The sequence below is a fragment of the Pelophylax lessonae genome (genome assembly GCF_965119305.1).
Source record: "Pelophylax lessonae genome assembly, chromosome: 3".
In the NCBI taxonomy this organism is placed as follows: domain Eukaryota; kingdom Metazoa; phylum Chordata; class Amphibia; order Anura; family Ranidae; genus Pelophylax; species Pelophylax lessonae.
In genome coordinates this window covers 97680911-97698415 of record NC_138770.1, presented here as the reverse complement: position 1 = coordinate 97698415, position 17505 = coordinate 97680911, and the positions used below count along the sequence as shown (strand labels likewise).

Genomic DNA, 17505 nt, shown 5'->3' with positions numbered 1-17505 from the left:
TTTTAGAACCAGATCTATAAGTGTTTGTGAAAACCTTCCTGCACAAAATGTACTCAGCCAATAATAGATAATGACTCCATTTTTATTTTTCTCCTGCTATCAATGGCCAACACGGGACAACACTTCATCCATGTCTTTGGTGATTTCTGATCTCCTTATGAAGTGTTTCTTACATGATGAAGATCAGACATGGAGTATATCTGAGGTGTATATCAGGGTGTGCTTCTTCCACACATGTCCACCAACATTCATACAGAATACATTTCCCACACTCAAGGCACTAATACACCTCAAGGGTTGTGTGGGACCCCTGATGTACAGGAAGATAGGACTTCAGTGAGGAACAATTCCCTCATTCAGGACAGGAATATGGCTTCTCCTCCATGTGAGATCTCTGATGATTGTTAAGACTAGACTTCTGTGCAAAACATTTCCCGCAATGAGGACAAGAATACGGCTTCTCACCAGTATGCAATCTCTGATGTGTGAAAAGAGTGGACTTCTGTGAAAAACATTTCCCACACTCAGGACAGGAATACGGCTTCTCCCCCGTGTGAGCTCTCTGATGTGTGTAAAGACTGGACTTCCTTGTAAATGATTTCCCGCACTCAGAACAGGAAAGTGGCTTCTCCCCTGTGTGAGATCTCTGATGTCTGTAAAGATGGGATCTCTGTGAAAAACATTTCCCACATGCAGGACAGGAATACGGCTTCTCCCCCGTGTGAGATCTCTTATGACTGTTAAGCCTAGACTTCAGTGAAAAACATTTCCCACACTCAGGACAGGAATATGGCTTCTCACCCGTGTGATATCTCAGATGTGTAGAAAGAGTGGACTTTTGTGAAAAACATTTCCCACACTCAGAACAGGAATACAGCTTCTCACCAGTGTGCAATCTCTGATGTTTGGAAAGATTGGACTTTGTTGAAAAACATTTCCCGCACTCCGGACAGGAATACAACGTCTCATCAGTGTGCAATCTCTGATGTTTGGAAAGAGTTGACTTCTCTGAAAAACATTTCCCGCACTCAGGACAGGAATATGGCTTCTCACCCATGTGAGTTCGCCGATGTCTGTAAAAATTGGACTTGTCTGAAAAGCATTTCCCACACTCAGGACAAGAATACAGCTTCTCCCCTGTGTGCAATCTCTGATGCGTGTAAAGAGTGGACTTCTTTGAAAAACATTTCCCGCACTCAGGACAGGAATACGGCTTCTCACCTGTGTGCAATCTCTGATGTGTTGAAAGAGTGGACGTCTGTGAAAAACATTTCCCGCACTCAGGACAGGAATACGGCTTCTCACCTGTGTGCAATCTCTGATGTGTTGAAAGAGCGGACTTCAGTGAAAAACATTTCCCACACTCAGAACAGGAATACGGCTTCTCACCGGTGTGAGATCTTTTATGCACTTTAAGATTGGATTTAAGATGGAAACTCTTCCCGCACTCAGTACAGGAGAACCTCTTATCTGTTGTAAGAACGGCACTGTCCCTCACAATTTGAGGATAAGAGGAATACGATGGTCCAGCACAGTCCCTCACAGTCTGAGGTTCCTCAGGATAAGAGGAATACGATGGTCCGGCACTGTCCCTCACAGTCTGAGGTTCATCAGGATAAGAGGAATACGATGGTCCAACTACACTGTGTTGTGAGGTAGCCGGGTTTTCTCCTGGACTATACTGTGTGATGTCCTTATCTTCTACTTTACAGTCTGGAGACAAAGTGAGACAATCCTCTGAGGTTTTGCTCATCTCCCATCCATCTACTAAAATAGAAATACAAAGATTATTACTAGACATGAGCAGATTGGTTCCCCTAAACCAGGACTCCGCCCACATCAGGCAGCTTTGTCTCTGAGGATCTTACAATTCCCCCCTCAAGGTAACTAGTAAATGGGTCCTCTGATCTCCTACCAGTTCCTTTCTTTATTCATAGACCTAAAGCCCCGCACACACGATCAGATTATCGAAGATCTGTCGTCCGTTTTTTGTTGCATGCTAGTCTCATTGAAAGTGAAGATGTTATTTTCATACGAATTTTCCCGTACGACAGAATTCAACTTCACAAGTGATGTCATGTGTTGGATTGTTTTGTATGTGCTCTTTCGTCTCTGAGCATGCCTAGTCTTGCTCTTAATATTTTTTTTAGACAAAAACTGTACTAATTAAACGAAAATTGACGTACGACAAAACATTTATAGCCTGCACATCCAGTTTTTGTCGTCCGAAAATCCATAATCGGCTGTCGAAAGCACTATACTAACAATCCGAAAATCGGCAGATCGTTCGTCAGACGAAATTTTCCTTCCGATTTTCTTATCTTGTGTACGGGCCTTCAGTCAGAGAGTGAGGATACAACAAGAACTCTTTTATAGGAGTGACAGTGATGAGGGGATTATAGGACGAGTGTCCCCTCCCCCTCTATCACTCATTGCCATCTTCCCAACACAGGAAGTCCCGCACTTCCTTACTTAGTCCATGATTTAGTCATGAATAACAGCGGGGCTGAGCCCCACCAGAGGTCAGAGAGTGAGGATGGTGGAGAACAACCAAGATGAAGCCTGGACTGATCCTGAAGACCACCATCATTGGGTTACTGACTCCTCCCTCATTATCACTTTCTGTTTAAGGTTCCAAGGTTTGAGCATGTTATCACATTATTATCACCATGTAAATTCTGTCCTCCAATCAAATCAGATATAAAATGTCCAGCTGGTAGGAAATGGGTGTAACAAAAGAGAATCCATATTATGTGTATATATAGCGGTGGGTAGAGGGGGGAGAGCAGAAGTCTGTAATGTACAACATAGAGTATATAGTGCAGGGGTCAGGAGTATGTAATGTACAACATAGCGTATATAGTGCAGGGGTCAGGAGTATGTAATGTACAACAGAGTATATAGTGCAGGGGTCAGGAGAATTTAATGTACAACATAGAGTATATAGTGCAGGGTTCAGAAGTATGTAATGTACAATATAGAGTATATAGTGCAGGGTTCAGGACTTATAATATTTGTGTTCAGTAATCAATTGCAGTGGTCCCACACCGCTGCCTCCCATCTCCTGAGAATGCACTCGGTGACTTGGGTGTGAGACTATACAGACATATCCCTCCACCCGGCACAGCCAGCAAATAACAGAGGAAGTAACCCCCGGGAGAATTGTTCTATCAGAAATCTTGTTAGACCCGGGCATGGGGCAGAAGACTCAAGGTACATACCCCAGGTGCCTAGGTCAAGCAACGTCTATGGTAAATATCAACATGTTACTGCCAGCTGAACCCCAGAATCTCCATAAATCCAGTCTAGAGACAGATTGTGTCTGCAGCACAGAGAACAAAGATTATCCGAGAGAAATACAGGATGGGGAACACAGCTCAGGTAAGTGACCAGGGGATTACAGGCTGATAACACCCAGTCCTTGCCCTTCTCTGGACGAATCAATGAGCAGTATGGGTGGAGAAATGTATTTAGTGTTAATGACCCACCTGTGCTGATCTCTGTAGGAGTGCCCTCCTCTATGAATGTCCCCGTCATTCCATCCTCCTCCAAAGACTGCTGATCATCCCTCTCATACCTCTCTTCTTCTTCTGCTTTAATCTCAAATTCTATATCGATTGGATCTCCACTCTAAACCAAGAGAATATCATCTGTAAGATATTGTGATATTATAAAAAAAAAAAAAAAAACACATCCTCTCCAGAAGTCAATGATGCTCCAATCCACCAACCTTGTAACATTGAGGGATGGTGTGACCTTCCTGTGAGGAATCCCGGGAATACAGAGGACGGGGACATCTCTCTGGTGGGTTTCTGTAGCTGGATAACTCCACCATGGTGTCCTGATACAGATCTTTGCATTCTTTTAGAAACTCTGACTCTACCATCACCCCATCCTCATCATCCTCCTCTTTTATCTCTTGTTTAACCTCAACTTTAGAATCTCTCAGGTTTCCACTCTAAATATATAATAAAAATGACATCAATGATGACAATGCGGATCATGTACCGATTCTAATGATACTATCAGTGATTGTTCCTCATCTACCTGATGATGGTGAGGGATGGTGTGACCTTCGAGTGTGGAATCCCGGGAATACAGAGGACGGGGACATCTCTCGGGTGGGTTTCCATTACTGGCTCCATCTGTAGGAAACACACACTGACTGAATACATTGTTTCTATGTGTTTATCAGATGATGGGGGATCTAGGTGGACCCTCTGTACTGCTCTCTCCTTTACAATAAAGTCTCCTCTTACCCGGTGATGTGAGGGGCGGCTGATTCTCCATCATGACGTTCCTCCCAGCACCGCTCACCTCTCCTGTCAGCAACTCAATGATCTCTCTGGTGACTTCTCAATCTTCTTTTTATTTCTTTATTCTATCAGGGAGGGAGGTGGAGGTAATGTGATGGTCATATGATCTCCAGACTCCACAGGAGAAAAACTCTAGATTTGAACACAAATAGTAAAATCAAATGACATTCCCAGAATCCTCCTCACCTCACTGGTTAGGTCTCCTTTTATTTAAACCCCACTTCATGCTGAGGTTTCTGATATTACATACAATGCAGGTCCAACAGCACTACTTTGTAAGTAAGGAGGCCTGGGGTTCAGCCCTTATCCTAAGAGCATGAGAAATAAAGAGTCGGATAGAGGGATATTGGAAGGAGGAGCTGTGAGGTCAGTGTGATGTCATAGGATTCTTTGACTTTGATTGGAGGGACATTGGGAGGAGGTACACGGGCCCCGCCCATCCTCTCTGCCCACCCATTGAGTTCAGTAGGATAGGGAGATACAATGTCGGGAGACTGAAAGCGAAAATCAGCTGACCCAGGCTGGGCCAGTAGAGTGAAGGAGGAGGAGCTCTCCACCATGTGAGGGGACCCCATGATGGGATAGGAGTTACTGGAGACACAGGAAGAAAGCCGAAGATACACTGAGACCTAGCAAGGAGGAGGGACAGAGTGATCTGCAAGAGAGTGACACTGATCCAACCCCCCCCCCCCCCACACACACACACACACCAGCACCACTTCTGCCACTGATCCCCCTTCCCCCCACACCAGCACCTTTGCTGCCACTGAATCCATCCCACCACCATTGCTACCACTCATCTCATTCCATCCCCAACCACCACCCTTGCCACTGATCCCATGCCCCCCTCACCACTGCCACTCATATAAAGGAACAAATCTCCTCCATTTTTCTCCTGCAGCTGCTAAAAGCCAAGTTCTCCTCCTCTCCCTCTCATAGGCATTCAGCGGCTGAAGGAGGAAAATGAAGGGGACTCATTCCTCTGTGTGTCACCCCCACTGCCCTCCTATCAAGGTCCCCCTGCACTCCAGCCCTGGGATAAGTGGGAAGGGCCCTGGCCAGGGCTCAGGGGGGCCCTTCATGGTTTCTTGCACTGGGGCCCCTAAGGTTCTAGTTATGCCTCTGTCTCATAGGATTCTCTGACCCTGATAGGAGGGACATTGGGAGGAGGAGCTGTGTGGTCAGTGTCATAGGATATTCTGACTCTGATTGGAGGGACATTGGGAGGAAGAGCGGTGGGAGGTACTGTGTGAGGTTTCTGCACACCAAGAATAATTTCTCCTGGGTGCGTCCCACCTCTTCTGTGGGCTTTGTCAGGACACATCATATTCCTGTGATCTCCGTGTACTCCGGAGACTTTACTGATCACATTTTAGGATGAATATCTGAGACTGGGATCATTATGAAAAAAAAAACAATTCTGGATATTTACTACAAATTACATTTTTTCCTCTTTCTTCTTATTTGAATTCTAAAAATATAAAGACATACCTATTCCAATACTCTCTAAATACATCCCACCCCCACGAATAAAAGTAGTATAATCTGTTTGTCAGGAGTGTGTTGTTGTCAGGGCTGACCTTCTGCTATTAATATCAGCTCTCTACTCAGCGCACAGAGACTGCTCAGCTGTTGGGTAATTACCAGCTACTTATTGTTTCCACAGGGACTCATCTGGTTACCATTACCTGCCTCATTAGTCCAGCCTACAGCCAGCCCCTTTTTGCTATTTAAACTGCCTTGCTCATTTCTTCCGTGCCTTCGCCTGGTCAACATCTCCAGTGTGTCTCTGCTGTGTTCCTGTTATGACTTGCCCTGTCTGATTTCTGGCTTCTGACAAGGCTGATTTCTGAACCCGGCATGTCTGATTACCCGTTCTGGCTTCCAAACCCTGGCTGCTGTTTTTTACTGCGTTACTGCTCTGTGTTATTATTGCTATTACCTTAAAGGTGTAATTTTAACTGCATTTTCTGTCTCTGCCTGGTTTATGGTTCCTGACCGTTGTGCTCTTTCTCCTCATTCCAGCAACCTGGTTTTGGCTGCGATGCATTCTTTCTTTCTGTCTAGCTATCTGCAAAGCGACTGATGTGGTCAGTCTCTGAGTGGAGACCAAACCTGGTTGAAGCCAGCCAAGCCTGCAGTCTGATGCTTGTGATATTGCATTTGTAACACATGCTTCAAGCTCTCTGTTTGTTTGTCTGCCCTGCTCTGCTGTTTGGATTCCCTTGTTGAAGGCCTTAATTTGGATATCGACTACTCTCTGAACTCTGCCTGCTTTTTGACTACGGATTTGACCCTGACTATTCTGAACCTTGCCTGCCTTATAACTGGACTGTCATTGAACCACTCTGCATGTCTGCCAAACGCAAGTACCTGGTTGCTGTGCTCAGTTCGTTCCTGCCCTGGTGTGGTGGCCACGGAAGCCTGCTATAGTGTCTGACCACCTGCGTTAGGAGTAAGCGTGACATTGTTAGTATAGATGTAGTAATTCTACAATAGACTGATGAGGTGAGAAGGTCATTGGTGGAAAAGGTGACATCACCAAAATTAAGGAAATGATTGAACCCTGTAAGTGGTGGAATGCTATGACCCTGAAGGGGTTCATCTACGTTTCCACACTATATATGGCTGGGGAGCACATGTCTTTCTATAAGTGGGTTCTTTATTTAAGTGGGCACACTTCGGCTCTGCGCTTCAGCAATTGCACAAAGCGAGAATACACAGCAAACTACTTTGAAAAACACCAAATAGACTGCAGGTGACCTTGTTTCCCCATTCCGCTCTCCTTCCTCTCTGTAACATGCACTTTCTACCAATCCTTCTGATAGTTGTGTCCTCTCTCCTTAATCTCTCTGTTCCTTAAACCCGCTTCTCCACCCCACAGCCTGTATAGATCACCCTCACTACTTCCCTCTCCCTATTACTGTGCTCACCAACTCCTGCTAATTCTAAACCCACATGCTAATAAAACCTCCAGAACCCTGTGGCATGTCCCTTCATATAAATTGCAACCCCATATTACCTCCCTCACCCTTCTGCTTCTCCCAACCTCTGGATTAAACCACAAACCCTAGGCCTCCAACGATTAACTGTACTGAAATCTCCCATCACCCCATGCTCTCTGGCAACAGCAGCAATCCACACAATTTTGTTTCTAACCCTCTTCTTCCCAAAACCCCTTCTCTTGCGCCCTTTGGAATGCCTGCTCTGTAACAAACTAGCTTATGTCCACGACCTCTTTATCACTAATTACTTGTGGTTTTTGAAACCTGGCTTCATGAATCCAACACTGCTGTTCCTGCTTCCCTCCTCCATGATGGCCTTCTCTGGACTCACTTCCCCAGACCCGTGCAGGGAAGGGAGGTGGAGTGGAATTTTTTCTAGCCCCACATAGGATCTTTCAGGTACTTCCCCACCTGCCTCTCCGTCACTCTCCTCATTTGAGGCACATTGTATTTATCTATTTTCTTCAATTTCTTTTAGAAGTGCTGTGATCTATCTGCCACCTTGACCCGTATCAACCTTTCTTGATGACTGGCTACCCTACTTTCTCTCTTCTGAAATTCCCAAAATCATTCTCTGGGACTTCAACATCACTGTTAAAACTAACACTCCTGCTACTTCTTAACTTCTCAGTCTAACCTCCTCTTTCGACCTGAAGCAATAAATTCATGCTTTCACTCTGATGGCAACACCCTTGACTATGTATTCCCCTACCTATGAACTCTGTGCAATCTCTTCAACATTCCTTTTTCTCTCTCTGATCACCACAATATTAGTTTCATTATCTCCCAGACTTTCACCTCCTCTCCCTCCAACCACCTAACAGTTACCTGTAGAAACCTTTGCCACTTAACCCACCTGAACCCTTCTCTTCCCTGCTACTGACCACCTCTATGACAAAATCTCACCCATATCCTGCCCCAATCTAACCACTTCTGTCTACAATAGATCTCTGTCCTCCACCCTGGATTAGCTCGCCCCCCTCAGTACAAACAGAACCAGGCCCCGACCCCTACAACCTTGGCAAACAGATGAGACCAGAAGTCTCAAAATATATCTCTTGAAAGCCTGTGGTGTAAGAATAAGTCTTCTAAAGACTTCAACCAATATAAATCTGCCCTCCAAAAATACAAATCCTGTCTCCTCACTGTCAAGCAGACCTATTTTATCACTCTCATTTACAACTTATCATCCTGTCCATGTCAACCCTTCTCTACCTTAAACGCTACTTCGTCCACAACTGCCTTCACCCACTAACTCATCCACTGCCCAGGAGATCACCAATCACTACAAACATCCCAGCTGTACAGATATCACTCCATATTCACAGGCACAATCAACTCTTCATTTTTTCAACCCAGCTACTATAGATGATGTTGCTAAACTTTTTTCAACACCCACCTAACCACCGACCCCCTGTACCCTTGCAAATATTAAGGTCACCCTCTGACTCCATCCTACACTCTGTAACCCACATATCTCTGTAACCCCAATATCTCCCACTCTTCTGGCATCACTCCCATACTTATGTAGCACCCTATACAGGTAGGTGCTAGGTAAATGTATATTGGCCTTGTCTGCCTAACAGCAGGGCTGTGATTTGTTTAGTCAGGGTGTCATGGTTTCCAGATGTGCCTCCTGAGAGGGAAGTCTCCCCACTGGCTCTTGTGAGAGGTTTCTCATAGGGCAGTGAAGGAAGCCCAATCAGGGGGCATATCCAGGCTTGTAACTACCCCAGAAGGCAGATTATGCTGCAAAGGATTCTGGGAGTGGGTATAAGTTTGGGGGAAGTGCGTGACACAGTGTCTTTGGCGGGAGCAGAGTCCCAGGAAGGAGAGTGCAGCTGTCTTTCCTCCTGTCTGAGGAAGCGGATATCTTGGGGTGTCGCCTAAGCGTCCAGAGAGTGCTGAGTGAGCTGAGAGGATCTGGTGTGCTGAGAGCCTGCGGAGAGCGAGAGGGGTCCACTGCCAGGAAAGCCTACACAGGTCGTGAGTACTAAGGATTTCCCCTGGGGGTCTGCCTAGTGTCAGAAGGGGACCACTCCGGAAGAGGTTCTGGGATCCAGAGTCAGCTAGCTGTAAAGGGGGTACCTAGGTTGAGGACCCTGAAGTTACAGAGGGGGTACATAGTCAGTGGACCCTGAAGAGCTCCAAGTTAAAGGGGGTACCTGCAGTTGGACCCTGAATTGTACAGAGTGTGCCAGTTGCAAGTACAGCTATACAGAGTTCTACAACATACTACCTCAAGCTAGCCAAAGCGGAGGACAGTATTCAGTGGCTTATACAGTATAACAGTGTCAGGAGTTCTACAGTTCTTAGTTCCGGGTCTTCTGGACTAATAGTCGAGGATTCAGCACTTCTGTGTTCTACAAAGTATTCTCAGCGTTAGCTGGTGCCGGCTGGCGTCAAGGAAGCGCCAACAGGCATTTTTCAGGAGTAAAGTCCCACGTGTAATTAGTTCAAACCTCAAGGAGTATCCCACTCATTCCCTTCTCCCATCCCCATTAAATCAAATAAAAACCACAAACAAAGATGCCGGAGTTGTCACTGCTTTAGTTATCACACCCAGGTTTGCAGCTCACATGGACTGGAGAGACTACCGGTACTAATGGCAGACCCACATCAATCAGGATTTCATCCTCAACACTCCACAGAAACTGCTCTCCTTAAACTCCCAAATCATCTGCTAATGGCCAAATCCAATGGACACTATTCTGTACTCCTACTTCTGGACCTCTCTGCTGCCTTTGACACAGTAGACCACCCCCTCTCCTCCTTAAAAAACTCCAATCCTTTGGTCTCAGTGACTGTAATGTTCGCTAGTTCTCATCCTACCTATCCCACCACACCTTCAGAGTCACAACTTTACTTCCTCCTCTACCTTTCTCCGTTGGGGTCCCCCAAGGTTCTGTTCTTGGACAACTCCTATTCCTGATCTAAACATCTTGCCTGGGTGAGCTTATAGCCTCCATGGCTTCCAATACCATTTCTATGCTGATAACACCCAAATCTATGTCTCTACCCCTCAGCTCACTCCATCAGTCTCCTCACATAGAACTAATTTACTAAAAGACATATCAGCCCGGGTGTCACATCACTTCCTCAAACTTAATCTATCCAAAACCGAGCTCATAATATTTCCTCCCCCACGTGCCCCTTCCCGACTTCTCTGTCAAAATAAACGTCTCAACTCTCCATTCGTCCCCGCATTTCAGAGTGCTAGGTGAAATCCTGGACTCTGAACTATCCTTTCGGCCCCACATCCAATCACTCTCCAAAGCTCGCCTCCTCTACCTCCGTAACATCTCCAAAATACTTCCCTTCCTAATCAATGACACCATAAAGCTCCTAGTTCCCTCACTGGTCATCTCTTGCCTCAACTATTGCAGCTTTCTCCTCATTGGATTACCTTTACTTTGGCTATCCCCCCCTTCAGTCCATCATGAATGCTGCTGCCAGGGTTATCCACCTTACCAACCGCTCAGCATCTGCTACCCCTCTCTGCCAATCCCTCCACTGGCTTCCATTCAGTGTTCACCACCCCTCTCTACCAATCCCTTCACTGGAACCCAGTGTCCCCCAAAGCCATCTCCAACTCGGCTCTCAGCTACATCACTAACCTAGTCTCACAATACCAATCAAAACATTCTCTTTGTTCCTTGCAAGACCTCCTGCTCTCTAGCTTCCTCGTCACCTCCTCCAATGCTCGCCTCCAGGATTTCTCCTGAGCCTCTCCCATCTTCTAGGACTCCCTATCCCAATTTGTCTGTCTATCTCCTACTCTGTCCACTTTTAGACCATGCCTGAAAATCCTTCTCCTCAGAGAAGCCTTTCCTGTCCCACCTAACAACTGAACTTTTATTTTCTCCATCAGCCCATCCCCCACAGTAATTTCCTTTTGTATCCTTTGACCCTCCCTCTTAGATTGTAAGCTCTAATGAGCATTGTAACTGTACTGTCTGCCCTCACGTTGTGCAAACTGTTGGCACAATATAAATTCTGTATAATAATAATATATGTGTGTATCATCATCTGTTGGAGATAAAAGACGTCACAGTGACTATGGAGGAAGAGGACGGACATGACAGGGGGTTACTGGGTGTAAATAGAAAATAAGATCTTATTACCTCCTCTGCTGTCACTTCCAGCGATGTCTCCTCACTACTTCGTACCTCATGGAACTTCCTGTCTGTATCTGACATCACTTCCTATCTTTATCTAACATCACTTCCTGTCTTCCATAGAGACTTCCTGTCTGGATAGAAGTAAGATCCCTACCTTGTGGAGCTCAGAGAATCTGCAGCCCCGAGAAACGTCTCGTAGTGTAACCATGACTGACCAGATTTTTAAAATGAAATCCATGGACATATTTATTTATTTTTTTCTGGCAAATGGTAAACTATTTTATAAGCATATTTTCTTCTAATGGTATATGTGGTGTATGTGGGATGTGTTTATGGAATGATTGTATGATATATACGTTATTTCTCACATTTCGTCCATGAGATAGAACAAAAAAAGATAAAGATACTGTTTGAATTTTTTTGGGATATGACTACCAAATGTTAAGAGGATAAGATAGAGGAAAAACTTGAAGGGGGGGGGGGGGAGGGAATGGGGTGGCTAAATTCAAATCCAATCCGGGCAGAAGTGATGGTGTCACGCTCTCTGCAAAAGGTAAGAAATATTGCAGAGCTGCAATGTGCAAATAGTGGTGAAACCCCCCGATATAAAATCATAATAAAATGTAAAATATGCACATTAATTGTACATTTTATTATGATTATATAACGGGGGGTCTCACCACTATTTGCACATTGCAGCTCTGCGCTATTTCTTCCCTTTTGCAGAGAGGGTGACACCATCACTCCTATATTCTAATACAAGGGATGATTAGCATCTCTGTTATTATTATTGTATGTGGGGGGTTTCACCATTATTTGCACATTGAAGCGCTGCAATTTCTCTTGTAGGAAAAGAATTAGCCGCACATCCAGGGATTCCAATAGGTTTCAAATACCTTTATTTCCAAAAAGTTGCAAGTGATGACACCAAAGACACCAGCATAAAGTCTCGTAGACGCGTTTCACACATACATCTTGTGCTTAATCATTGATTAATGATTAAGCACAAGATGTATGTGTGAAACGAGTCTACGAGACTTTATGCTGGTGTCTTTGGTGTCATCACTTGCAACTTTTTGGAAATAAAGGTATTTGAAACCTATTGGAATCCCTGGATGTGCGGCTAATTCTTTTCCTACAAGTGTTCCCACGGAGGCGGGCCGGGGCCAGCACTCTATTGGATATCCTATCTCCTGGCAATCACCACACAATATACACCTGGAGCAGTGTCTTTCTTTTCTTCAGTATTCTGCAATTTCTCTAAATATTTTTGCAGAGGGGGGTGACACCATCATTACTATATTGTAATACATTGGTGGATTTGCACTGGATATTCATGTATAGGTGTCACCATTGCACTTATAAGTCCATTTGTAGAATATTATAGATGAAGTGTAGGGCAGTGTTGCATTCTTTGCTTTTTATTGTTGCACGTTAGATGAGGGAACCAGCTAAAAAAATTCTCTTATTGCGTTTGAGATTTTTTTAGTTGCATGGTAGTTGTTTTATTTGATTTCTTATGTCCCCTGTGGACTGGTAACCAATGGCCCCGCATATTGGTGGTCAGTGTGACCTCTGTATGCTGGTGCTACGTGCAGGGTGCAAGAAGATGCTACGTGCAGGGTTCAGGAGGATGCTCCATGCAGGGTTCAAGAGGAGGCTACATGCAGGGTTCAGGAGGAGACTATGCGCAGGGATCAGGAGGAGGCTACGTGCAGGGTGTAGGGGTCAGGAGGAGGTTACGTGCAGGGTTCAGAAGGAGGCTACGTGCAGGGGTCAGGAGGATGCTACGTGCAGGGTTTAGGGTTCAGGAGGAGGCTATGTGCAGGGTTCAGTGGGAGGCTACGTGCAGGGTTCAGGAGGAGGCTATGTGCAGGGTTCAGGAGGATGTTACATTCAGGGTTCAGGAGGAGGCTACGTGCAGGGTTCAGGAGGAGGCTATGTGCAGGGTTCAGGAGGATGCTACCTGCAGGGTTCAGGAGGATGCTACGTGCAGTGTTCAGGGTTAAGGAGGAGGCTACGTGCAGGGTTCAGGAGGACGCTACGTGCAGGGTTTAGGAGGATTCTATGTGCAGGGTTCAGGAAGATGCTACGTACAGAGTTCAGGAGGAGGCTACGTGCAGAGGGCAGGACTATTACCTGTTTTTTTTTTTTTTTGTATGTATGTAATGACAGTATACATGTAACTTTTTGTGTGTGTGTGTGTGTTTTGTCAGTATATGTGTGAATATTATTTTCTGTGTGTGGGTGGGTCTGTGTAAGGTCACTCACACGCAGCCTGTATAAAACATATACACCTCACATCACTCACACACCAGAGAAACACTACAGGAGATGGTGAGAGACTGCAGACACATTATTTCAGGAGATGGAGAGAGACTGCAGACATGGTACAGGAGATGGGCAGAGACTGAAGACATGGTACAGGAGATGGTCAGAGACTGCAGACATGGTACAGGAGATGGTCAGAGACTGCAGACATGAATCAGGAGATGGTCAGAGACTGCAGACATATTACAGGAGATGGTCAGAGACTGCAGACATGCTACAGGAGATGGTCAGATACTGCAGACATGCTACAGGAGATGGTCAGAGACTGCAGACATGCTACAGGAGATGGTAAGAGACTGCAGACATGGTACAGGAGATAGCCAGAGACTGCAGACATAGTGCAGGAGATGGTCAGAGACTGCAGACATGGTGCAGGAGATGGCCAGAGACTGTAGACATGGCGCAGGAGATGACCAGAGACTGCAGACATGGTACAGGAGATGGCCAGAGACTGCAGACATGGTACAGGAGATGGCCAGAGACTGCAGACATGGTACAGGAGATGGCCAGAGACTGCAGACATGGTGCAGAAGATGGCAAGAGACTGCAGACATGATTTGTACTTAGCGTACTTACGGTGATTGTAGCTGTATTTGTTCCTTGGAGTAAAACAGTTGAGTTCTCTCGGTGATGTTTTGGGTATTTGCTCTAACAGGTAACTTTTCAGGACTGGCCTTCAGGGTGTTCTCCCTTCATCTTCTTCCGAACAGTATCAGTATTTGTTGCTAGAAAATTACTTAGAACCCCCTAACATTATACAATTTTTTTTTATTTTAGCAGAGGCCCCAGAGAACAAAATGGCGGTCATTGCAATTGATTATGTCACACAGTATTTGCGAAGCGGTTTTGCAAACGCAGTTTTTTGGGGAAAAATACACTTAAACCATTCCCCCAAATAGACGTACCTATACGTCTTTGGGGTTCAGTGGTAATAGCGGGATGGTGGGTGCACTTACAGGGATCATCCCGATATCATTTTTTATTCAGACGGTGATTCTGTACAAGGCAGAAATGATTTGAGTGGCTAATTAACCTCTCGATCACTTCTGCGGGTGGTGGAAGGGGGTCCTGCCCCCTTCCCACTGCCTCTCCCGGGTATCTCTGGTCCCATCGCGGAGGCACGATGTGGCCGGCAGTGATGGCTGCCCTGTACACAGAGATAGGAACTGACATCATTCCCCTCACTCTGTAACCCTTGAGACCAGGAGCGGCGAGTATTTCCCACTTCCGGTTCTGCCCCGTTGTTTACCTGGCCACCAATCTCGGTCTGATTGGCTGCAGGGGGGACCAGAGGAGAGATTTGGAGCTCTAATAGACCCCTGATCTCCCCATAAAGAGGACCTGTCATGCCCTATTCCTATTACAAGGGATGTTTACATTCCTTTTTAATAGAAATAAAAGTGGTAAAAAAAAATGTAACGGGTAAATGTAAAAAAAAAATAAAATAAATAAATAAATAAAAAAATTCATACAATAAACAATTAAAAAAAAAAAAAAATCTAAAGCACCCCCTTCCCCATGTACTTGCACGCAGTAGTGAATGCATATGTATGTCATGTCCACTTATATAAACTGCGGGCAAATGGAGCTGTCTAGAACAGTGGTCTCCAAACTGCAGCCCTTTGATTGCTTTTATCTGGCCCTTGGGGCACTTTTTCATCCACTGAGACCAACAATGGTGCATAGTTCCTTCACTGACATCAATGATTGGCAGAATTCATCCTAATGTCACCAACCATGGGTGCACATTTCCTCCCACTGACACCAATGGTGGGGCACAATTCCTCTCACTGACATAAATGATGGGGCACAATTCCTCCCATTGGCACCAACAATGGGGCACAATTCCTCCCATTGGACCAATGATGGGGCACAATTCCTCCCACTGACACCAACAATGGGGCACTGCGTTACATTAAGTGAGAATTGCGCGGTCATGCGACGCGGTACCCAAATAAAATTTATGTCCTTTTTTCCCCACAAATAGAACGCTCTTTTGGTGGTATTTGGTCACCTCTGCGGTTTTCATTTTTTGTGCTATAAACAAAAAAAAAAAAAAAAAGACAAACAATTTTTGAAAAAAAAAAAAACAATATTTTTTACTTTCTGCTATAAAACATCCAATAAAAAAAAATCTAATTTCTTCATCAATTTAGGCCAATATGTATTCTGCTACATATTTTTAGTAAAAAGAAATCCCAATAAGCGCATATTAATCGGTTTGCGCAAAAGATATCGCTTCTGCAAATGATGTGATATTTTTATAGAATTGTAATTTTTTTATTTTTTCTAGTAATGGCGGCAATCAGCGACTTGTAGCGGGACTGTCACATTTTCCTTGACAAATCGCACAGCTAACTGAGACTTTTGTTGGGGACCAGTGACACCAATACAGTGATCAGTGCTTAAAAAAAAAATCTGCACTGTCACTGTACTAATGACACTGGCAGGGAAGGGGTTAACATCGGGGGGGGGGGGGGGATAAATGTGTTAATAGGGAGGCCTTACTCACTATGGTGGAGGTGCTTTAACAGAGAAAGGGGAAAAAACAGCATACCTCCCAACAGTCCCAGATTCCGCAGGACTGTCCCGCATTTCTAACAGAGTCCCGCTGTCCCGCGGATTCAGACTTCCAATAGCGAGGGAGTGGGCAGAGATACCGGTTTAAGTGGCTGTGTCCTGCAGCCACTTAAACCCGCACCTGTCTTCCCTTATCATTAGCATGGCGCCGCTAGCATTAGAAGACTGTAAACACATGCGGTGTCCACGGCTTTGCCGGTATCTCTGCCCACTCCCTCGCTATTGGAAGCCTGCAATTACAATGCCCTGGGCTTTGCCACTAAGCCCCGCCCACTCCAGGAATGTTGTGTAAGGGGAGGCGTGTGCTCTCTAGGAAGGAAGACAAGAGACCGACCGTATGTCATGATGTGTGATCTCCCTCCGGCAACAAGTGTGTGAGTGTGATGCAGCCTTCATTCTCCTGTGTACCGGGTGGAAGCGCCAGGCACCCAGGGCAGATTTGGCCCACATTTGCTGGTGGGTGCCCTGGGTCCTGGCACAACCATCCGAATTTGTTCCTTTTCGTATGCTTCTTTCCCCATGGGCTGCTTGTCAGGGCTGTAGCAGGGAGCCGAGTGAAGTGCTGTTAAACTCCTCCTCGGCTCCCTAACTGTCACTTCTCTATTCTTCACTGATCGCCAGTCTGATTTTCCTCTCCTTCTCTCTATATAATAACCTGAAGCCAGGCTGTATCCCCTCTCACTGATCATCAGTAAACATAGAAGAGAAGGGATACAGCCTGGCTTCAGGTTATTGTATAGAGAGAAGGAGAGGAATAGAGAAGTGAGGGGATACACTCAGGCTTCTGGTCACACTGACCAAAAGCCTGTATCCCCTCTTTTCTATGTTCACTAGTCAGCAGTCTGAATCTCCTCCATTCACTGGTCAGAAGCCTGCAGTGCACCCCTCTCTTCTCTTTTCACCAATCAACAATCTGAATCTCTTCTTTTCCCTACAAACTAACCAGAAGCCTGTATCCCCTCACTTCTCTATTCATTGATGAGCAGTCTGAATCTCCAATCCTTCTCTCCATAAACTAGCCAGACGCTTGCACCCCCTCTCTTATCTTTACATACTGATCAGCAGTCTGAATCTCCTCTTCTGCTCTCCAAACACTGACCAAAAGCCTGTATCATGAATCCTGAGAACTCTGTCCACCCCCCTCCATCCTGA

At 45.6% G+C, this 17505-nt stretch overlaps 2 protein-coding genes across 2 annotated transcripts in view; both read right to left on the bottom strand.

Moving 5' to 3' along the window:
• Positions 1-352: 352 nt before the first annotated feature.
• LOC309550094 (uncharacterized protein) overlaps positions 353-17505 on the bottom strand; it is a gene marked incomplete at both ends in the record, with an annotated part of 286669 nt that continues 269516 nt past the window's right edge. Inside the window, 1 exon segment of the mRNA XM_082250553.1 lies at positions 353-730. Within this exon segment, the coding sequence (XP_082106679.1) occupies positions 353-730 (378 nt within the window).
• On the bottom strand, positions 749-4292 carry LOC309550099 (uncharacterized protein; the record flags this gene model as incomplete). The annotated part of the gene is made up of 5 exons (XM_082250558.1): positions 4260-4292; positions 4048-4145; positions 3731-3958; positions 3489-3630; positions 749-1410 (listed from the first exon to the last, which is right to left on the bottom strand). Coding segments are annotated over exons 1-5 (1161 nt in total), but the record flags the coding sequence as incomplete, so codon positions are not given.